This window comes from Apteryx mantelli, chromosome 1 (assembly GCF_036417845.1).
Source record: "Apteryx mantelli isolate bAptMan1 chromosome 1, bAptMan1.hap1, whole genome shotgun sequence".
NCBI classification, from domain to species: Eukaryota; Metazoa; Chordata; class Aves; order Apterygiformes; family Apterygidae; genus Apteryx; species Apteryx mantelli.
The window spans coordinates 95282029-95306844 of NC_089978.1; the positions used below are offsets into that span (position 1 = coordinate 95282029).

Below are 24816 nucleotides of genomic sequence, written 5' to 3' on the forward strand. Positions count from 1 at the left end.
ATTAAGGCTAGAGGGACAATACAACCCTTTAACATACCTGCTACATTACACAAATCATACCATAATTCATGCATTGAACTCATCACTTTTGGATGAGCTAGACATATCAATTAGAAATACATACAATTTAAAAGAGTGAGAGAGAATCCAACACAATCTTATTTTTCCTATTTTCAATAACCAGCTCTTATTTAAACTTTGCATTTTATTTTAAATTTATTTTAAGTTCAAGTTCCATGCCCCTGTCCAAACACTTTGCCCAGTCAGTGATCTTCAAGTGTCTAAACAAACATTTGAACAAAAAGTTTTTTCAATACACTATGAATTAAGGTCCCAAGACCATAACCATTTCAGCATGGGATTAAATTTAAGTATATGACTGGTGACTTGAATAAGTCAATCTGCATGTGTATACACACTGTTTCATATGAGCCTAAAATCTTGAAACAAATTCTTACCTAGTGGCATCTTTCTGTAAGCGACGCTGTCTCAAACTATAAATGTAATCTGCATAATATTCCTTATGTGCTTCTTTTTCCAGTCGTTCACAGTCAGTATAAGAAAACTGTGGATCTACATAATTATATCTCTCAGTCTTTGTGAAAATAGTCCTAAATATTTAAAGAGAATTTTAGTTTCATTATGCATATAAAAAGATTTTGGGTCTTGTTAGAATGAAAATATATTGATTTTGCTACATACATATTTCATTGCAAACTTTTTTTTTAATCATAGCTGATTAATATTTGACCTTGCAAAGGCAGCCATAAAAGTGAAAAATAAAAACTGTAATAGCTGTATCTGTAGTTTCACACAAAAAAGTAACTCAAGAAATCTATGTGTAAGAGAGGCTCAAAATATATGTGTAAGAGGCTTGAGGTTAAGTCAACTGCTATGGATTCAAAAGTTTTCAGCCTGAAAACACAGCAAACAGTGTTGTATGAGTAACTGATCTTGATCTGCTAGTAAAATACAGTATGAATATTTAACTCTATATGAAAGTATTTGTTTTTAAATATTGTATTTTCATAATTTGTTACCTGTACTTTTTATGCCGTTCAAAAGGTCTAATGCTGGCTGAGCGGTCATTAGGAAAAGCTATAAGCGCATCACTCTTATAATTTCTGTTTATCTGGTGAGTATGAATTTGTGTTTGGGTTGATTTAAGTATTGCCACAGGTGCCATATCAGTGCACTGTCCTGTGTCATCAGGTACAAACTGTCCAGTTGAATTGGAAATCATTGGTGTTATGCCTTAAAATTCAAATAAAACATGTTACATACACTTATACTAGTTCTTTCTAAACAAATGTCAAAGTATTAGCTCAGAAAAAAGTATCTGATAATTTATAATGGTCAACCCAGCAGCCCAATCACAGCTATCTATCCCACTACCTTTTCCTAAACAAGAGGGAGGAAAGCATTCAGACCACAGCCAACAACGTTCACTTGCCTAGATCACAGGCAGAAAAATACGAGAGCCCAAGCAACCACTGCTATGTCCATCAGTGTCATAGTGAAATTGCAGACCTGCTTTGACTTGCACCTGCATGTGACAACATTGTCCTCAGTGTCCCAAATCTTAGGGGTGCAAACAAGCACTATTGACTAACAATAAAAAACACCAATGCTATTGCAACAAAAAAAGAAGGCTAGTTTTAGAAAACGATATACGCATTAAAATTAATAAAAAGAAAAAATGATGACCGAGACTAGTCCATGTGTTTGCTCATATCTCCTAACATATGATATATATGTTTAAAAAGCACTTAATTAAAACTTAATTAAAAAAAGGATCCATTATTAGACACCCCCCCACATTCCCCCCAAAAAACTTGATAAGCCAAACTTAACATATTGGTTTTACCTATCTACACATTAACCTTGATTTGGCAAAAATGGCTACATGAAAAATTACTTTCCATTCTTCTAACTATAGAATTGACTACAAGCAACTTCTACCGCTCAGGGAGGCAACAGTTGACAAGGAGGTTCACTCCAATCTTTCCCCACTTCCTCCCCCCGCCAAATACACACACAGATAACTATATGTACTCATCCACAGAGACTGGGAGAAGAGACTAGGAAAACAAATAATCCATCTATATAAGGACCTGAACAACCTGACTCCCCCCTCACACTCTGACTTCAATAAAGCAGGGAAGCAGAACATGGGTATCAGCAGCCAGTGTAGTACAGATACCCCTCATAACCTCTCCACCAGCCTGTGAGCAGGAGCAGAATGGAGAAGTTAGAGCGAACAGCAGAAGAAAGCATTTAGAAAAGCTGACAGCCATCAAGGGTAACAGCGTGTGAGGAAGAAATCAAGAAATATCAGTAAACTTAAACCCTGGAAGAAATATCCTGTAAATAACCCTTAGCATTTGAAAAACTTTATATAAAAATATAAATATATAATATATTTTTATATAACAAATATAAATATATATTTATATAATATATAAATATATAAAAATACATGCTTTTATATATATATATTTATATATACATACACATACAAAATCTAGAGCTGCTAGAAAATGCAGTATTATATACACATATTTAGATTGGTTGATATTTGATATTTCAAATCCACATAAAGCTTAAATGCTACATTAAACCTTTAACCTACAGCTATTAGTTATATAGCTACTAGATATATAGACAATCATTCCTAAATTTTTTCTGTGCTTTACTTCTCTCATTACCTTCAACTCAAACATATTAGCACTGTGTAATGGCATCACTGCCAAAAACTGAAGTCTTCATCTTTTAATATATAAAAATTATGGTGAAACCTTACACTTGAACACTTGTATTTTTTAAGGCGCAAGCCATAACTGTTTACCACACATACATAAGGTTTTCAGAACTTTCAAGTATTTTACAAATAGCATACTTCACTTACTTCATTAAAAATGAGAGAGAGAGAGAGAGAGAGAGAGAGAGAGCATGTGCACAGAAACGAGTGTATCAACGTAAGTCAGATACTTTGTTGCCATATAAAAAAGAAACAGTAACTCTCATTGGGATATGAAAAGAGAGAATATACTATCATGGGTATACCTCATGCAAATGAGGAGTCCCTTAATTTTCAAATTAAAAAGAGAGATTATTTTTAAAACACTATCTAAAAACAGCAAAAAGTTCACCTTAAAAATATTAGAAGTGTACTTATAAAATGTTTTACTTTTATTTTTAGCATCTTACCAGGATTAATTTTGAATAGAATGTTTTTTGATTTAGATTTGCACACCCCAACGAATCTCAAATGTATTTGGTGAAAGGATTTTGTCTTCAAGACCTGTAAATTATTTTCCTCTAGTCCTGTACCAATGATATCAATGACCTGTTTCATTTTAAATACTCCTATTTGACGTGGAGAAAATGAAAACATCACATCCTGGGGGGAGAAAAAAAATGGCAGCTGAGACATTAAGAGGAAAACAGAAAAATTATGTGCAATTCTCTATTAAAAAAATCATGCTTATTCCTGTTGAAACAAGGGCCCTTGTTACTTTTAAGATAGTTGTTCAATACCCAACTTCTAAAACATGACAACTGCTACATTAAGTTAGCAATATAAGGAAATATAAAATTGCAATACATTAGAACATCAGCCAAATCTTACTTGCTCATTTCTCAGACAAAGAAGTTCTCTCTCTTCCACAGTGCCTTAAGTTACAGGTTTCTGAAATTACAGATGCCTCCATATTTGACTTAAATTTGACATAACATTACTTCTAAGGACAAAACTATGTTACTCAGAAATTTGTGATTTACTGAAAATTTTGAAAAGAAGCCTACCACAGTTTATGTGCATGAACCACCCTTCTCAAGTCAGTAAAACATCAAGTACTTAAAGCTAGGGAAAAACTGGGTAAAATTTCCTTAACATTATTTTTTTTTCTGATTCAAAATAATACTTGGTGCTTCCTGAAGTACAACAAAGAGCCCTACAATGATGCTACATAAGGAGGACAAATTATACATTCAGCTTACATTAAAGGTCATGGCTACAGTATTCAATATTGCAAATATATAGAGGAACTTGTTCTTATGTTATACTTTCAAGAAATTCCACCACTGACTATTGTAGAGTAATATAATCTGCATATCTACATAATCTAAAGGAAAGTGGTAGATTACCTTTGTAGAGTGTTTTTTAATTTTTCCTTTTTCAGGAGAAATATTAAAGTGGGCAGTCTTCCGGAAGCTGAATGTTATTGGAAGTGACTCAGATTCATTCCTGAGTGTGCACAGAACTTCAGCTTGTTCGCCCAAGAAACAGTTTGTAAAATTAATAACTGGTCCCGGATTGAAAGTTAACATGACAGGAAGCCCAGAACCGGTCAGAGCTAACTCCATGTGATGAGGATGATTCACTACATTAAAGAGAGAGAGAGAAGAGGAGGAGGGAGGGAAAAACACACACACACATATTAGCTTACAAGCAGAAAAGTCATAAGGTAGTTTGTATGGATGCAGTAACAAAATACAGTTATATAGTAACATGATTTATAGTGCAATTTTCCATAAACTTAGAACACTCATGTGTTCAATCATAATGCCTGCTACATATTACACTCCTTCATTAATGAAAGGGAGGAAGAGCAGACATTCACTTGAAAATACACAATAACTCTGGCATTACCATTGCTGTTGACTGGCAGATGGCTTTTTTTCCTAAATAGGTACATTTATAATTAAGTTGTAGGTGTTCACTGACAGCAGGTGTATTCATGACATGCATGATTCCCTCTTCTTTCTACTCACTGTTACCACAGTTTTTTGGTGCAAAGGCATTAAAGATACAAGTTCATTAAATTCATTTTTAAAATCCGTATGTATATTTCTGTTAACATACTTCTGACTGGTGTATCATCATCACTGAGGATCTGCAGAAAGTCATCTTTTCTCCCAACAGCCTCAAATCTCAGAAACAGTACATAATCTTGTTTTGCTGATGAATCACCCAGTCCAATGCCCCTTTTAAATTTCCTGCAAAAGTCACAATCTTGAAGTACAAGACCAAAAAAAAAAAAAAGAAAAGAAAAGAAAAAACACCCTAACAATCAAGGTATATTTTTCATTTTTGAATCTGGACTCTCTGGCATTTGTTATAGCTTAAAGCATGTGATCTTTATTGTTCCTTTCAGAAAATGGAAGAGTAACAAATTTAAACCTAAGAATATTTGTATGCTTATGATATTAGTGGTTTGGTATCTTTTCCATTCACATACATCCACAATAGTTTTCTAAACTAACAATACAGGCATATTAATCACTTATAAATCAGAGTTTAAGTGAGGGGAAATGAAAAGAGCATGTTCTCTCTTTCTGGCCTGAAGGAGAAGTGTTCCTTTATGTATAGTATTTTTTTGTTGTAATGAAAGCTCTCCAACATGTTTCAGTCTCTTGGTAGTGAAGTATCTGTTCTTCCATACTCTTACAGAAATATTACATTTTTATGAAATAAATCTGCAGTCCTGAAAAAAACACTTAATTTGACACCATAGGAGTCTCCCACCAATCTTTAGAGATTCGACATATTCAACAGCAGCTACAATTAGATCCCTTCGCAAAATCCAGTAAAATTCAGTAAAATTCTTGTTCTTCCAGAACAAGCTTATCCAATTCCTGGTTCAAATATACCCTTAATGAATTATAAAACACCTCCCAGATGATCACTTCACCATATTTACGTTCTCATTTATAGTATCATGCCAAGGATTTCTTTTAACACATGTAAATACATACAAAGTTGTTCAAAAAAAATCTGTAAAGACATTAACTTAAAATGATTTCCTCTAACACAACCATTTGCAGAGTAGTTTAGATGAATCAACTTTTTTATCGCTCAAATTTGGATCAGGCACTTACGTTGGACTAAAGCACAATGTAATCACAGATTTCTGATAAGGTAGCAAGGTTCCTTGATTGGGAATGCACAAGATCAAGGTGGAAACATCTAGATCTCTGGTTCTATTTATGAAGCTTAAGTCTTGTAAAACAGCATCTGCACTCTTCTGAAGATCTGTGCCCTACAAAATAACCAAAATGCAGAATATATTAACAGTTCAGCCAGTCCTACTTCCACTTTTGGTTCCTCTCACACATGCTGAAGATAAGAAAGTGTAACAAGTAGAAAAACATAATAATGTAAGTAATAGGAGTAAGACATCATGTTGCTCTTAACACAAAATAGTTTCATATTACACAGCTAATGAATTTTTAGACTTAAATTTAATGTCAGTGTTTTGAAGTCCTTTTTACAAAGATGATGCTCACTCAGATCATTTCACTGTCAGAGAAAACCAAGCGAAACCATTAGTGTTGAGCATCTTGGAAAATCAAAATATGTTTTGGCAACTGGTACTAAACAATGACAAACCCCGTAAGTCAAGTAAAGCTACCCACAGAATAATATGGCAACATACTTATGATTAATGCTATGTCACATGGTTAAACAGCAATATGTGAAAAAATTAATTCAAAGGTTAAATTATAGTAAAATTTCTGTTTGTTAACAGAAATTGCAGTAAGTCTATGATCAGGAAATAGTTTGACACAGTGAACAATACTTGAACATGGATCTTGAGAAACAAAAATGCAAAAGTAGAAATGAAAAGAAGTTTTCAACTAAAATAAAAACTAAAACACCATTTTCTTACCATCTCTCCTCCAATGGCATTGTCGTCCAGCACTGCTACCCAGTCCATACACTCTGGACTTTTATTGTACAGAGATACTTGTTCTGTCTTTGAAGACCCAAAGTAAACAGATCCAAAATGAATGCATTTCAATTCATTTCCACAAGGCAACCCTAGAACTTTAAGAACCTGTTCAACCACAACAGCTTTGATCCATAACTCAGTGCAGTTGCGTCCTTCTAGCTCCACTCTGTCAGCAACAGTAGGAGATAAGTTACACATACAAAAAAGTTAGAATAAAAACAACCAATTAGTTTAATATTAGAACCTATAGAAAACTGAATCACACCAGAGCATTTAAACTAAATCACTGGCTTTCTGTAGATAAGCCAAGCACAAAAATAAGCATACTTGACTATTCAATACTTAACAGAAATATTAGTGATCAGGAAAGTCATGTTGTGCAAAAACATTGATTCCCTTCCCCCGCCAAAAGAGCAAAAGTGGAAGAATCACACATTACACAGTGCAGCTTTTGGGGGGAGTTGTTTCTGTTTTTTGTTTTTTAAACTGTGTTAGTGCACTATTGTTGGAAATAATAACATCTCAAAGAATCAGCAATGCCCACAGACAACCAACTGTTCTTTTATCTTTGAACCTCTGCATCTGGATCTCACTTTTGGTGAGTAGTTAGTAATTTTCTCTCAGGCAATTGGAGCTAGAAGTTCATCTGAATAAGCACAGAATTTTGGCTGTTCCTGCCATGAGTGCTTGAACTTGATGACACCTCAAGAACACCACAGGACCACGTAGACATCGTATGAATATTTATTATTAAAATTCTACTCAAACAAGCTTCTTTGTTCTTGTTGCACAAAAGAATCAAGTTTAGTAATATAATATACTGTTCTAATAAAATGAACTATCCTTTTTGAAAGTTTCTGAACTGAAGAAGAAGAAAAAAAAAAATCCTTGTTTTGCATGATCCCAAACGTATGCTACCCAAGGGATTTGGGAGAGGATCTCAAACTCTCTAGGTATCTTCTTTCAAATTCCAACACATCATGGCTGGGTTCTCCCAGATGGAAAAGGAATCTCCAAAAAGTATGAGAGAGTAGTTTCCTCTGAAACGAATTTAGCTTGTGCACATGAAAGCTGCTTAGAGGCCCACAGCAAATGGAAGCAACCAAGGTTGGTTTTTCCAGTCAAAACTGTACTATTTCTCCAAGCCAAACTCCTGACACAGACACACAGTAAGACTTTCACTACTACCTATTTAGTTAAAAAAAAAATTTGTGCAAGGCTTGACAAGGAAACAAAGATTTCATTTATTCTAAAAGGCTAGCATTTATTCTGAAAGACTAGAAATGCTGATTTCACTGACAGAATTACTTAGAATTTAAGAATGATTTTTACCCACTGACGTTATGAAAATAAAGGAGGCAGGGTATAGGTAAAAGATCAGATCTGCGCTCTGGGAAATTATGTGCTTTCAGTTTAATAGACATGCAACCTACTAGATTGCAGAAGACAGTGGCAGTTTTCCCAAGATGGCTTAAAAAAAAAACAGTGGTGGTAGACAGAGCAGCAAAGAAGGGATGGCAGAAGACATAACACTTTGCAACCAAAAGGTTGAGACTCAGTAACCAAAGAAAATATTCCTATCCTATGAAGGAGGATTTAGTTGTGTGGGAGACTCCTGATACTGACTCTCCCATCACTCTAGCTAATAGAATATTTCTCCTGTCATTTCCTTTTCCAACAGGCTACAGAATGCAAAAACACAAAACAGAACTGTACTTTACCTCTTTAAGTCACAGATCTTACTAATTAAAAAAAAAAAACAACAACAAAAATCAACCACTCTTCACTATTATAAGACTATGGAATTGAAATGGGCTTTCCAAATTGGTATCCAGTTCCAAATTTTGGCATTTCCTAAGAAGTCTGTACTTACCATTTAAAGAGAGAAAAGGTCAGCTTTTAAAAATAGTTTTCGTGAAAGTGTTAGTGATTATTTTAAACAGATCCCTTCTATTTAAAATAAGAAATACCAATGGACATCATGTTTTTAGACTAGTGAGATATATCCAGCCAAAAGAAAAACAGCAAAGTCACAGAAGTTCAGAAAATTAAGGAAGACAGAGAATATGTAGAAAGAAGGAAGATACAGTAGCTCTTAGCTAGTAGTATATTGAGAGATGTACATACACCCCATGTCATTAGTTATTATGGAAGATCTTTAATAACCCAACCGAGTACACAATTTATGCATGACTGTGCTGTGGAGATAATATAATCAGCAAATTAATTTAATGAAAATAAATTTGGAAGACAGCAACTGACACCTAGGAACTTTTTCAGATAAGCATATTCATAATAAAGACTTTAGAATTAATACCAGCCCAAAAAAACAAAAAAGTAATTTATAGAGCTGGATTTATGCAATCAGGCACTAACTTACTTTATCACTTCTTTGATGATTCTCGGTACATCTGTACAGATATCGACTTTAATCATCTTTACAGTTTTCGGCTCTACCACTCCACTGGTAGGTTCTATGTTAACCAGGACAACCCCAACATATGATATTTTAAATGTACCTAAAAGAAACAGAATGTTACACAACTTAGAACTCATAATAGAAGAATATCCCCACACACAGTTGGAATAACAAAACACATAATGCAGATATTCACAAACAGTACTTATTCCTATGGAAATAGGAAACATGGAGTGCCTCTTATTACAAAAAAAAAAAAACCTGTAACATAGAGGTGACTATTTTTTTCCAGGGTGTCTCTAAATATTACGTTCACATGTCCAATGCCACTGGGCAAGTTTTCATTGTAACAGCACATTGTAACAGGTAATCACACTCCAAACCAAACCAGCCATATCACAAGGAAGCTGTAAGTAACATTTTGTAAACCGCAAGGTATTTTACACACAACTTTGGCAGTTACAGTAGCCAGCGAGTTAAGCACATACCCAAAGAGAGGTCTATTACCTGCAAGTAACTGATAGTTTCCACAACTTAATATACATACAATGCAATTTACAGCAGAAAAGAACGTTGAATCTTTGTAGGACATGTATTTTAAGGGGTTTTTTTTAATGTGAAAAAAACTGATAAGTGTGTTTCATCAGCAGCACTAATTATCTGTCATCACATCATAGGTAGGAAGAAATTCTTTGATGAGTTGTAGGAAAAATGCATTGTTTTACTTCAGACAACAGATGATCTCTAATAAGATGCAGAAGCAAAGAAAAATGCTTGGACTTTGTGCAAGGGATGAGATTTGAAATGCAAGCCTTCAGTCACAGGTCAGCCTACAGCACTTCCTGCTGATACAGTTTACACGCTGCCTGTCAGCGCTACTTGCTGGGTTATGGCTTTCGGAGCCTACATAAACATGGATTCAGCAACTCTTCCTTTGTCTGCCCTCAACAGACTCTTCACTTTCAGTCTAATTCTGCAGCATCATACAAATTACATATACATCTACCACTAATGAAGGTTTAGCTAATCCTCTGTATCTAATCACCACTACTCTAAGCAAGAAATTAGTATGTACGAGTAATGACTGATAATATAAACTACATACGACATCTTTAAGTTGAGTTGGCTAGAAAATACAATTTTTTTTTCCTTCAGAAGACTATGCTTTTTGGAAGAAAAATCATCAAAAAGCTTTAAAAAATGTTTTGGCTACTGAAAAACTCCATTCTAGGATTAACAAAATGGAATTATCTAGTTTGCTTCTAACTTCCCAACAACCTAACTAGTTAGAGGCTTGGAAAGCTTGTCAGTGTTTCAATTTCCTCTACTTCACAAGTATACATGAAATTTCATGCATTTAGAAATGCTCACAAATTTCACACAGTATTAACTTAGTTCAGGCTATGATATTTTCTCTTTTAAAACATTTGTTACACCTGAGCTCAAGTTTTTCACATAAGTTGTTATTGTGAATTCACAAGCTGAGTAAATTAATAGACTCGGCAACCAATCCACCTTCTTCAAAATACCAATATTGAGCACATATATTAAGTTCTAAGTTACAAGTTACTTTTAACTTTAAATAATCATCTCATCAGCATTTTATCCCATGCCTACAAACTTATCTTACCACAGACATTTTCCAAAGCACAGTGTCAATAGTTAAACAGATTTTTATTTGACAGGGTGAAAGCCTACTCAACAGCCATCTCCATTTTCATTTTTGCTTAACAGAATAGGAACAAGCTTTGTTCTAAATAGAGAGCCATTTGGCACTTTTTTTTTTTTTTAATTACAACCCGCCTCTCTCTTTCTATAATCATGTATTTTCTGTTGGTTCAATATTTCTCCTGGAAATTACAAAGCAAACATGTTCAGAAAACATTGCCCTAACACAGATAAAAATAGCTTGTGATACCATAAGCAGCTGTATGACTCAGGAACAAAAATAATTAACTGCCTTAAATTTGTTCTTTGAAATTCAGAATAGTTGCCGTGCTACTTCTGGAGGAAGGCATCTACAAATTTATCAAGTGGAAAAAGCAGTCAAATTTGGGTCACATAAGCATTTTTATGCAACATTCTCCACATTTCCTATACTCTTTAGAAGGGTCCCTCAGAGAAGTTGAAGGATGCGCATGTTTTGAAAGCTGTATGATTTCAAAAGCTATTGTGGCAAGGAGAAAGACCTCTCATTATCTTTTGGTAACATATATAGACAACTCCAAGGACTTAAGCTCCTAAAGGACAGGGAGCTGTATTTGTTTAGTCAATAGACAGCTGTTGGGACTACAGAATCACAACAAAGACAACAAAGCAAAAGCAGACATGATTTGCCATTATTTATGCTGGGCATCATAACCTAAAGGACATCTGTTATTTTTACACCCCTCAGATGGGATTCAAAAGTACAGAACTCCTGGAACTCAAAGTTCTACATTAATTTTTCTTTCCTAAGCATTAACACAGTATCTGCCTACAGAGGTTGAGGACCTTTTACAAAACCTATAACTACAATACTGCATTATGCATAACCCAGAACTTCAGTTAATTTTTTGCTGTATGGGATCCTGAACTACTTAGTCACTGAGGTGTTAACTTGCATAACTTTTCTTTTTCCAAGAAAATTAAATCTTTGTATAATTTAACACATAACAAATATTTACCTGGAGATGATCCATGGTTAGCAATGCTAATCTCTTTACTAATTATTTTACTGTTTGCAATCACTGTACCAAAATTAATCTCAGGCTCAATTTCCAGATAACAGCATGGAATTAATCTGCAGAGAAAAGACATGGTTATATTTTCCCCAAAACTTGAAAATACCTTTGGATTTTTAAAGGAATTAGGTTTGAACATTACAGTGAAAAAAAAGTTCTGCTTTTCTTCTAGTTCTCCTAATAATTTAATATTTATGCAACTCACTTCAGCAGTATAGTAAACACACGGCACTTATAAAAAAGATCTATCTACTGTCAATCTGTCTACTTTAATTACCATAATTATTTTATGTAACTTTAAAACAATTTAGCTTTAAGCAATCAGCTGAAATAAAATGTAAATAGAAATGCATACATTCTAATTATTATAATATAGTTATTATAGTACAAGAACTTTAAATAAATTATTAGAAAAGCTTTCATTATCTTGAGTTAGCTGCAGCACAAAATAAGTACTAAGTTAACATTTACCAGATTTTATTATCAGCTGCCTGAACTAAAATTAGAGAAAAAATGCATGACATTTTCCATTTACAGTCTTGTATTATAAACACCTTCTGAGGTTTCGGCAAAGCTTATTATACCAAATATAGGTGGAGAATGACCCAAGCTATTTGTACTATTTAAGAGCCTCAGCCAACATGATGACTTCACTGTATTGGGTACTGCACAGCCATAAAGAAAAGATAATACTTGCTTCAGAAAACTAGGGCTTACTTGAAGGTCCTAAGTTCTAATCTGTATCACTGTAACAAAATAAAGTCTGATTCAGCAATGTTCTTTAAATATAAGCCTCTGAACAGGCAGAGTAATAGAAGTACACTATATTTGCAACAAATCTTAAATAGTAGAGAAAAGAATTCTGTGTTCATTTTTCTTGTTGTGATATTCCAATTTTCAGCTGTTTAGAATGATCTCATTTTAAGACTAAATGAAGAAAAGCAAGTTTTGTGGGTGAAAATAACACAGTATACACACCAACACCTACTAGGAGAACTTTTCTCCAGTCCACAAACATCTGTTCTGCTGTTCCAGGTCCAGACCTGGAAAAGATGCTCATATCCAGCCAAGCCCGGAACCCGATTTTTAACTGTTTTGAGGTCACGTCTATCGACAAAAAACTGCAGGTTTGGTTTGATAAGAATGCTAAATGAGCATGGCAAAATGAGCCTGAGAATTGATTAGGCTTATCAAACAACTGAAAGATGACACTTTCTATATATTTCAAAATACTGCATTTCAGTGTCTCTAGTTTCACACTGTTTTCACGTCAATCTATAATGAATTAAAAAGGACCTCTTCAGAGGTCAGCTTCCATCTTTCATGTAGCATCAGAAAAAAATCATCTACTGAAATCAAGAAAGTGGATTTGTTCAGCTATGTCACGTGTTATTTCATGCAGTAAAGGACAAGATGCAACTGCAGACTGGACGAGAAAAAGGAGTTAGAGAGTCTAACAGTCCTGTGGGTCAGCTGCATCTCATGACCTGGATTACATGCAATACAGAACATTAACAGGAAGATGAAGATAAACCTTCTTGGGCAAGCTAGGTAGTCCCTGCCTGTATAAGCTATTTCATAAAGGAGAGAAAAAAAAATACCAGGACTTGCAACCAAAGAACTTGCTCTTTGGAATACTAATATACTTTTTTAATTCTCTATCTCTTGCATAAACTTAACACAGTAAATTCTTGAAAGAGATGGTCTAGACTAGCAGGATATGGTATAGAAAAATAGGAGACAACTATCAAAATTACTGTACACTTGAGAAGACTGTAAAGAATTTGCAACATGTACCAAGTATTCCAATAGTCTTCTGAAAAAATAAGAGACCTAAGAATCTTATCCACTCAAGACACAAATAAATATTGGGTGCACAGTTGGTGTCAGCAACAGGGTTTTGGTTTCTATGACCATGGGACCCTATCTGAAGATTGACAACTGCTTGGGAGGGATGGGATCCACCTCACTAAGTGGGGCACACGCATCTTCGCCAACAGGCTGGCCAACCTGGTAAGGAGGCCTTTAAACTAGGAAGGACGGGGAAAGGGAAAGCTATAGAGATCATGCAGTCTGCAAAAAAGAGCTCAAGTGGGGATACCTCAAGCATTTGCATGCAGGCAAGGAAGTGCCTACAAGACAAGACTATGGGGAAACCTCTTGCACCCCTTCTGGGAAATCAGCATGCTTGGATACCTCTCTGAAGTGCCTGTACACAAATGCACACAGCATGGGGAACAAACAGGAAGAACTAGAGATCTGTGTGCGGTCGCAGGGCTATGATCTCATTTCGATTATAAAGACATGGTGGGATAGCTCACATGAGTGGAACACTGCCATGGATGGCTACAGGCTCTTTAGGAAGGACAGGCCAGGAAAGCGAGTTAGGGGAGTTGCCTTTATGTGAAAAAGGAAGTGTAATGTATTGAGCTCTGCCTAGGGGTGGATGAAGAGCGAGTCGAGAGCTTCTGGGTAAGGATTAAAGGGCAGGCTAGCATGGGTGACACTGTTGTGGGTATTTGCTACAAGCCACCTGATCAGGAAGAGGAAGTTGATGAGGCCTTCTACAGACAACTGGAAGTAGCCTCACAATCACACGACCTGGTTCTCATGGGGGACTTCAACCACCCTGATATCTGCTGGAAAGACAACACAGCTAGGCACAAACAGTCCTGGAGGTTCCTGCAGAGCATTGATGGTAAATTTCTGACACAGATGATGGAGTCAACAAGGAGAGGTGTGCTGCTGGACCTTGTACTAACAAACAAAGGACTGGTTGGAAATGTGAAGGTTGGGGGCAGCCTTGGCTGCAGTGACCATGAGATGGTGGAGTTCAGGATCCTGTGAGGAGGAAGCAGGGCGCTAAGTAGGATCGCAACCCTGGGCTTCAGGAGAGCAAACTTTGGCCTCTTCAGGGACCTACTTGGAGGAATCCCATGGGTTAGAGCCCTAGAAGGAAGGGGGGTCCAAGAGAGCTCGTTAATATTCAAGCATCACTTCCTCCAAGCTCAAGATTGGAGCATCCCTATGAGTAAGAAGTCAAGCAAGGGGGGCAGGAGACCTGCATGGATGAGCAAGGAACTCCTGGCAAAACTCAGCCAGAAGAAGGAAGTGTACAAAATGTGGGAAAATGGACAGACCACTTGGGAGGAATATAGGAACATTGTCAGAGTATGCAGGGATGCAACAAGGATGGCCAAGGCCCATTTGGAATTAAATCTGGCAAGGGATGTCAAGGACAACAAGAAGGGCTTCTTCAAATACATCAGTAGCAAGAGGAAGACTAGGGAAAATGTGGGTCCACTGCTGAATGTGGTGGGTGCCCTGGTGACAAAGGGTACAGACAAGGCAGAGCTACTGAATGCCTTCTTTGCTTCAGTCTTTACTGCTCAGGCCAGCCCTCAGAAATTCCAGACTCTGGAGGCAAGAGAGAGAGTCTGGAGAAAGGAAGACTTTCCCTTGGTCGAGGAGGATCGGGTTAGAGATCATTTAGGCAAACTTGACACCCACAAATCCATGGGCCCTGATGGGATGCACCCACGAGTACTGAGGGAGCTGGCGGATGTCATTGCTAGGCCACTCTCCATCATCTTTGAAAGGTCATGGAGGACAGGAGAGCTGCCTGAGGACTGGAAGAAAGCCAATGTCACCCCAGTCTTCAAAAAGGGCAAGAAGGAGGACCCAGGGAACTACAGGCCAGTCAGCCTCATCTTCACCCCTGGAAAAGTGATGGAGCAGCTCATCCTGGACGTCATCTCTAAGCATGTGGAGGAAAAGAAGGTAATCAGGAGTAGTCAGCGTGGATTCACCAAGGGGAAATCATGCTTAACCAATCTGATAGCCTTCTGCAATGGGATGACTGGCTGAGTAGATGAGGGGAGAGCAGTGGATGTTGTCTACCTTGACTTCAGCAAGGCTTTTGACACCATCTCCCATAACTTTCTCATAGGCAAGCTCAGGAAGTGCGGGCTAGATGAGCGGACAGTGAGGTGGATTGAGAACTGGCTGAATGGCAGAGCTCAGAGAGTTGTGATCAGTGGCACAGAGTCTAGTTAGAGGCCTGTAGCTAGCGGTGTCCCCCAGGAGTCAGTGCTGGGTCCAGTCTTGTTCAACTTCTTCAACAATGACCTGGACGAAGGGACAGAGTGCACCCTCAGCAAGTTTGCTGATGATACAAAACTGGGAGGGGTGGCCAATACACCAGAGGGCTGTGCTGCCATTCAGAGGGACCTGGACAGGCTGGAGAGGTGGGCAGAGAGGAACCTCATGAAGGTCAACAAAGGCAAGTGCAGAGTTGTGGGAGGGGAAGAATAACCCCCTGCACCAGTACAGGTTGGGGGTTGACCTGCTGGAAAGCAGCTCTGCGGAGAAGGACCTGGCAATCTGACCAATATGTATAAATAGCCGAAGGGAGGGTGTGAAGAGGATGGGGACAGACTCATTTCAGTGGTGCCCAGTGGTGCACGAGAAGCAACAAGCACAAGCTGAAACACAGGAAGTTCCGTCTGAACATGAGGAAAAACTTCTTTACTGTGAGGGTGACAGAGCACTGGAACAGGTTGCCCAGAGAGGCTGTGGAGTCTCCATCCTTGGAGATATTCAAAAGCCATCTGGACACAATCCTGGGCAACATGCTCTAGGTGACCCTGCTTGAGCAGAGGGTTGGACTAGATGATCTCCAGAGGTCCCTTCCAACCTCAACCATTCTGTGATTCTGTGACATAGTTTCCCAAACACACATTAGCAAGAATTAACTGCAATGAGATTCCCTAACAGATTTAATCATTGAACCATGCAAAAAATGTGATAGTGAAGATAGTAAGCTTTTTTTTTTTTTAATATAGGTTTGTGAGCTTGGGGTTTTTTGTTTTTTTTTTTTATTTTTTTAATCAAGTTGGAAGTTACCCCTGGAAATGACTAATTCCAAATGTTCTCTTAATATTTTGTTAAAAGAAAATGAATGTGTACTTATTATATTTCAAAAAAATAGACAATTTGAATGAGAGTTTCAGCTAAGGATTTTGGGGTTTTGTTTTGGGGGGGTTTTTTAAGTTCTGGTTTGTTTGAAGAATCAATCTCAAACCTTAAGTATAAGTGTTTTCTATGGCAAACAATTATTCACATAATTAGATTATTACACTTGTATGATATAGCACATCAACATTCCATAGTGCTGCAGAGATGCAACTGAGCACATCGTGTGGCCTCCAAAACTAGTATGAAATATATGAGACAAATCACTGAAATTAACCACTGGGGTTAGTGTCACATGTGCCAAGGAGACACTTAAAAAGTAATTTTACTTGCAAACCAAACAACTGTGATATTAAAGTCACTGAAGCACAAGAGAACTAAAATTCTCTTGGTGGCATTTCTATCAAATAAAGGGTTACAAGCATAAGCGGGGTAAGTGTTATTGCAATTTAATGTTGTGTGGGAAACTAACTTTTCCTACATTCTGGGTGAATCACTTCCCAGACTTTTTAAAATAAGTAGGTAGATGTGACTGAAGGAACTGCACAAATTGTTAGCAAAAGGTTAAGTCTTTTCATGCTTTCTTTCTAAACTGCCAGTGAATTTTAGGAAGAAACAACTTCTTTCAATAAATGCTATGAACACACACATGGAGATCCAGAAGTTCTACAGATTCTTAGAGTATTACGTAAATGTACATATTAAGCTATAATCCATGCAGAAATAAAAGCTGGAAAGTGATATAACTTCAAAGAGAGCAGACTAGAGGTAAGCTAATAGGTAAGAAATAGGCAGCAGACATTTAAAGTGCACAGCCCAAATAACATCAGCAACTTCCAAACATTTCTTGTATCATACTAAGTAATCTTACATTATATTTATGAATTTTCTAAACTTGCTCTGACATGCTTTAAAATGATCTTCCATTCTGTAGATGTACAAGTCCTAAAAAAATATTGCTAGCATATAATTTTAGCGATATTCAGCAGAGACAATGAAAATAAATATTATATTTGAACTGGACAAAACTCAGAATTTGTGGCTGATAAGAAAACTTGTTTTTGCGTCACAGCAATATATAGCACTTATGTAAATCTAAGTTTCACTAAGTACTAAATCCTTAACGATTTTTGAAATCAAGTATTTTATCTTTCAGTATTTTAGCAGTAGCAATGCATGTTATTTTTACTGATGTATCACCGATAATGTAAAATTATTAAATATGTCAAACTAAAAATGCAAAAACTTTTAAATAAGAAGGGAAATAATAATTTGGAATTATATAAACTTGGGTTTATTTCTCCCCAAAAAAAACATTGCAAATTTTTCCTTTAAAGTATTTTTCAAGAGTCTTCCATCAAATTAACATTTGTTGACAACTCGTATTGATAACACCATTTTAATCAAAAAAAGTTATTATTTTTCAACCAGTATTACACTGCCTGTATTATTTTCTCAAAATGCTTAATGGTGTTTTAAAAAAAATCTTTGTATAGAAAAATATATTATGTATTTAGTAACTCTTCAGTGCAATAACTAAATATCTGTCTATAAATAGTGCACACACACACACAATACAAAATGAATTTGTGGAAAAAAGTGACTAAAAGAGAATCATAAAGTATATTCGTTATTTTCACACAAAAAATTAATAAGCTGTTGTTATAGTCTGTCAATTTTTTCCTGCAAAAGCTGATTAAATTAGAATATTTGAAATACTTTAATAATGTAATGCAAGACCTTTCCAGAAAGGAGTTGCTAATAGCATTATTGCCCTAAATGAAATATTTCCACAATATTAGGCAATCAAAAAAAATTAAATAAAATAACGAGAGAGAGTTTCCTACAGAATCATTTTTTTTTCTAGGAGATATGCTCCGGGAAAGTATATTTGGAGACAGCTACTTTTTATACCTTACACAGACACACCTAAATATGACTGCCATGTCAGAGGGCTGAATAGAAATATTAGATCCCACATGTATCATGTAATATCTTAATTATTCCTTGTCTTGAAACCAAAAACAGCATTTAAAATAAAAATGTATAAAAAGATCGTCTTGAATTGCTAAGTTCTTATTAACTTAGGAAAAGCCATCCCTTTCTTTTAGGGAAAGAAAAGCAGTAAGAGTTTTCCATTTAAGTTCTTCTTAACTATACTAATTCAGGCTATTCTGTCTCAGGGCATTCTAGTATTAATGGTAATAGTAACAAGAATTTGGTATTTGACTATGGTTAAGAAACTGTTAGCCCAGAAAACAAAACATGCAACCAAAATAAGATGCTTGCTCTGAATAAATGTCCCGGCAGATCTGGAGCCTTTTCTATGTGGTATATTATACTCAAGAAAGTTACCCTGAGTTACCAGATTGCCCTAAATGTTATGATCTTCAAAAGTAAAATGGCAGTTTGATTGATCCATATGCTTTAAAACAAACCACATGAGTAACTCCAGAAAAAAATTATAATAGCATTGTTTAATACTGTGTTTAAGAGAATAGGAGCTTATAAATACCACTGATAATTGTGTAACTGAAATTGTTATTTCTGAGACTTCCAATAGCACACATTATTTTGCTAAAAAGTTTACAGTAGCTTGAAAACCCCATCAGGCTATCAAGCAATTTCTATCCTATTTGAACAATAGTACATTAAATGAACAATATAATTTTTAAGATCAAAGGAAGAAAGCAAATCAGGGAAAAAAAAGAGATGACATAAGAGGCAACCAAAATGTAGGAGTACGTATTTCCCATCTGAAGGCAAAACCTTACACATTTCAGACTACTGTGAGAAACTTTGGGGTTTGGTTTTGTATTTAATTCGTGTACTGTATATTCTCCATGAAAATTCCTTTACGTCTGTATATCATTTTTAATGTAAGCATTTTTACAAAAGCTATGATCTGCAATAGTTTATGACTCTACAGATGGGATTCATCTGTCCTGATTTAGGCATCTAAAAGCTGGACCTTTACATATGACTTAGCCATTCTAAGTTCTCTTGATAGACAAAGGACAGAAAGGTACTCCAGAACAATTCACCACATCATACAATAACCATATCTAGCACAGGTCTGAAGAATCACCTTTTGGAGGGATCCATTCATCTCTACTATCAAGAAAGCTTAGGGTGAACAGCTCAGACTTAGACATCTAGTTTTTAAACACTGAAAATGAGGTGACCTGAAGCACATCCTATACGCTTTTTATACTGAAATGTATCAAGAAAACTAAAGTTGCATTTAGAAGCTTAACAATTTATATGGGTTATATACAATATATACAGACACAGACATATATATATATACACATACACACAGCTTGACAAAAATGAACTTTTGACCTTGTTTTAAAATGTACAAAACATTTTTAGAATTAAGCAACATATGCTTTACTGCAATCCAGTTTTGTAGATATGGTCAATTACTAAATATCTTTTATATAAATGATTCTGTAAGGAGGGTAGAGATGAAAAGTAAAAGAGATTAATTTGTCTAATGCTGATCCAGGATTAGAAATTAACAGTTATCATGTCCAATAGAGATTAAAGCAAAGGCAGGAACCCAAAAACTCTAGGAACTTAGACATCACGCTGATTAATTTCTTACCTGTGTGCCACTCTTAAAAAAGTTACTTTTGTAAAAAAAGAGTCTCATTTGTTTTCAATGCAGTTGACAGATTAGTTACATAATCATGTGACATGAGTTGGCATGCTTTCCACAAGACTAAACCAAAAATAGTACCAGCAACATATGGAATTTGACTGTCATACCCAAGTAGGGGGATATCAACTACGTCTTCTTCTATCAAAAGAAGTAGTCTATCCTGAAGATCCTCCTCACTGTCAGGATAATATTCCACAATAGCTGTAACTTTAAGTCCAGACGCAACAGGTTTTTCTGGGTTTTCCACAATCAGTTTAAACTACAATTTAAAAAACAAATATTTAAATTAATTTTAAAACAATTCTAGATTAAAAAAAACTACACATAAGGTTCCTTTCAGCATAACATACAGATTGATTTAAAATTCACAAGTGATTTAAAAATATGCAAGAATTTTTATTAAAAGTTTTCTTGTTTATCAAAGGCCAGACTTTTTACAGTAACACAGACAGACACAAAGAATACACTAAACCATCAAATTACATGGAACTGTTGATTTAACAAAATACTATTTGTAGTCCTTCCAAGAGAGCTCTAGATTTTGCTACTGCTGCCATTAACCTTCTGAAACAACATGAAATGAAGTCAGTTACTAAAAAGATTCTCCATTAAATAGTATCTGAGAAAGTATCAGGGATTAAGTCTCAATCCAAAACCAGCAAAAAAGAGGAGACAGTGTAAGAATTTCCCTGTTGGTATGATCCATCTTCAGCTGGGGTCTATGGAAAGTTTCACACTGAGTTCACTGAAAGGCACACTGAAAATACGCCTGAAAGATCCATGTAACTACATTCTTTTTAGGGACTGGGGAAAGAGAGAGAAACAGAAACAGTGAATACCCAAAACACCTTTTTCCTCTCTCAAAAAAAAAAAAAAAAAAAAAAAGAAAAGAAAAAGTCTGAATCGGTTGTTGTCTGCCTATCTGCTTATATTCAGCATCCCCTGCATATCTCTCTATCTTTCCTTGAAGAGATAACACGTGAGCAAAGCACTAGCATCTAGTAAGAATCCAGCAGCTCTCACATTCCTAAGAAAGCTTCATAACAAGGTCTAGATATTCTCTGGCATTTCAGTCTCCTTACAGTTCACATCAGTCTATGAATAACAGGTTTCTACTGTGGATGTCAGAGAGTTTCAGTTTAGTTAATGTCTATTTCTGAAAAAGAGTCAACCCAATAGTCTTTAAGTTTACTGTTCTAACCTGTATCTCAAGTAAGAAAACATACAACTTACTAATTGTTCACTGTATTGTCTGAGCATCTCCTATTCCTTTAAAAGTTTCACAGCTTTTAAGTAACATATGAATATTCAGCTAAAGGAAACCTGTTATGCATGTATGGTGCGGTATATGCACCATAACTATGGGATACTTTTTGAAAGAGCAGCAAGTAGTCATAAATTCATCTCTTCTCTAAAGAGAATTAAACAGCCATGCATATTCATTCCCTGCAAGGGAAAATGGATATACTGTACTAATAACTTTTCATGAAATCTGTTGAAAACTGCTTTGTGAGCTAAATTCCTTGAAACACATTCTTTGAACATGCACTGTGATAGCTCAAGGAAGGTTATTTTTCAGTTCTTGCATTCTATGAATATAATGCCTTAGAAGATTTTCAGGTAAGAGCCATACACTTCAGAGCCATGTACACACAGACAGGAGTATAAGGTCTGGGAATGACAAAGAGCAGCAAAACAGAACTTTCTGGAACTGACTATGTAAAATAGAACTCCATAATTGTCACTGCATGCCTAATGCCTTTAAAATGCTCAGCATAAGGCATGAATCCTCATATTTACTCACAGAGGCACTATACTCAAACATTATAGCTGAGTAATCTTTTCTCTTTTCTAAAATTGATTCTGCCTCTCCACTTCTGACACACAAGAAAAACTGATGATTAAGGCTGAGGAAAACTAACAAAATGAAGAATAAGCACTGCCCTACCAAATCAAGCACTCACAACAGCTTCCAACTCACAGCAAAATTCTTCAGTGACAGCGTAAAAACCAGGCTGTATAAAGCAAGTAAATTTGCTAGTTTTAGAGAGAGATAAAATGCATATACAGTCTTAGCCAGTCTTCCCCTAAAAAAGCAAAGGCTAACTATTCAGGTAGTGAAAACTCCAAGGTACACAGTTAACCGATAATTTTGATGACTAATTCAGAGTATACTTATTCATAGCTCAAGTTGCCATGATGGAAAGCAACATCAGCTTCCATTCAACTCCCAAAGCCAGATCAAGGCTTTGATCCTAATATTGAAAGCAATTAGCAGATAAAATCTAGCTCGATGAAAGACTAACATAAAGCTCTCAAATACAGCTGGATCCATATACGTTAAAAGTCAAGGGCTAAATTGCTTAGAACTGGAAAGAAACATTTACCTTTAAAAAAATCTGACTATGAAATGTTGTTTCCAGAATTAATCAGATAAATGCAGAATCATGCTATCTTGAGAAAAGATTATTAAACTCTCTGAGAAAGCCTTCCACAAGAAAGCAAAACAAAAGTAATGCTACCTCAAAAAAACTTAGAATACAATACAGATACTAGGTAATAGAGCTGTCAATCAACACTGTGGAAATTCTAGTGAAAACAATTACAAAAGTCGCATCCTTCAGCTGCTCTAGAATACTTACAAACTTGGTGTTCAGATCTAAAGCAAAACGACCCCTGTCTACATGGCCCTCCCAGGCCAAAAAAAAAAAAAAGAGGAACTCATAGGCTTCTTGAGGAATAAGATTTCCAGACAGCGCAACAGAACTCCAGGAAAGCTAAATAGGGTTTGTAACAACAATGGACTTGATGTAGTCCGACATGCAGGAAAAGTTTTTAACTCCTAAATTACTTCTACTGAAACTATGGATTTAATGATTTGGCAGAACAAGGAAGCCCTCTTCAGATTGCTCATGATCTCAAGAAGATAGAGACCTGGGAAGAGTGGACATCATTTCATTCTGACCTACATCAGCTATTTTTCCAGCATCATAGAAATGCCTACATTTTCTCATAAGAAGCAAAAACTAAAACACTCACTCCCTCCTTCACAAGTTGTCACACAAGAAGTAACTCTGATATTGCCTCTTATTCTTTCCAGCTTATCCAGTTATTAAATTAATTTCCAGCTCCCCTTTCAAAAATCAGTGAGTCTCGTAAGCTATCAGACTTCCATGGTGGCATTTTCCATTTGCAGAGGCTCAATGCAGACAAGCATTACAGCTACCTGAGCAGCCTCTTACACGGGGCCTACCTACATGGGCAAAGTTGCAGGCAGAAGTTCCCCCAAAAAACACAGAAAATGAAAGCAGAGCCTGATGACACACTTCTCCCTCCGGGAACGCTCTGTGCCCCAGAGAGGGTCTGACAAGCACCAGGCAGGTGGGCCTGTGCACCGGGGCCAGGACGAGTGTGGGCACCCGGGAGGGAAGGGCAGGGACCCCCAGGCAGAGGGGCTAGGGCACGCCCACGAGGCACTGCCGTTATTCACGCGTGCTGAGCAGTGCGCGGCGCTGCGCAAACACAGGTGCTGCCCCGCTGACCTGCGCGGGGAGAGAGGGGGCTCGACGCCACAAGCCCTCTGCCCCCACCGACCGGCCGCGCCGGGGGCTGAGGTGCCCCCGCCGCCGCTTCCCTCTCGCTCCTCCCGGCTACCCCTCACCTGGGGCCGGCGCGGCTGCAGCAGCTGGAGCCGGCAGCTCTCCCCCCGCCGGTTTTGGACACTGAGCGTGGCGCGGTAGCTGCGCCCCGGCACTGCGTCTGCGAAGCGCAGCTCAGCCGGGGCAACGCGCACCCCGGCCACGTCCCGCCACCCCCCCGCCATGGCGGCCCGGCCCGCTCGCGCCGGCGGCCGGCTAGGCTTGGGAAACGACGCCTTGGCAACGGACGCAAAACGCTGATTGGAAGCAAGAGAGCGGCGCTCCCAACCCCACCAATCGGACGAGCAGCGCCGGGGCAGGGGGAGGGGCGAGGGGCAGGGGGCGGGCGAAGCCTCGCCGCTTAACGGTCGCCACAGAGGGGAGGTGCGGGACGTGCAATAACGGGCTGGAGCCATGGTTAGCTGGCGATGCACCAAAATAGCCACTTCCTCTTTGCCTGTGTTTCTCAGCAAAGAGATGCTCGAGCCGATGCCTTCCCCGTAGCAGGATTTCACCAACCCAGTGAGGGTTTTTCCCGTGGGGTCTATCCTGTTCACCTGAGGTGTTATCCTGCTACAAATTCCCTTTCAAACAACGGTTCAAAATGGTGAACCATGATACAAATATGAATGTTCTTTCTGCCTCATTTTTCTTAAAT

The 24816-nt window shown here is 37.1% G+C and overlaps 1 protein-coding gene across 1 annotated transcript in view; it reads right to left on the reverse strand.

Annotated features, from left to right (window-relative positions):
• Window positions 1-24343, reverse strand: part of CFAP47 (cilia and flagella associated protein 47) — a 377656-nt gene extending 353313 nt beyond the window's left edge. The window contains exons 1-11 of the mRNA XM_067289744.1: window positions 24182-24343; window positions 20628-20779; window positions 11823-11938; window positions 9118-9256; window positions 6675-6903; window positions 5884-6044; window positions 4868-5001; window positions 4150-4385; window positions 3211-3403; window positions 1041-1254; window positions 459-611 (exon numbers count right to left, since the gene is read on the reverse strand). Coding sequence (XP_067145845.1) covers window positions 459-611; window positions 1041-1254; window positions 3211-3403; window positions 4150-4385; window positions 4868-5001; window positions 5884-6044; window positions 6675-6903; window positions 9118-9256; window positions 11823-11938; window positions 20628-20779; window positions 24182-24343 — 1889 coding nt within the window. The remainder of the gene's footprint in view (window positions 1-458; window positions 612-1040; window positions 1255-3210; window positions 3404-4149; window positions 4386-4867; window positions 5002-5883; window positions 6045-6674; window positions 6904-9117; window positions 9257-11822; window positions 11939-20627; window positions 20780-24181) is intronic.
• Window positions 24344-24816: the final 473 nt, after the last annotated feature.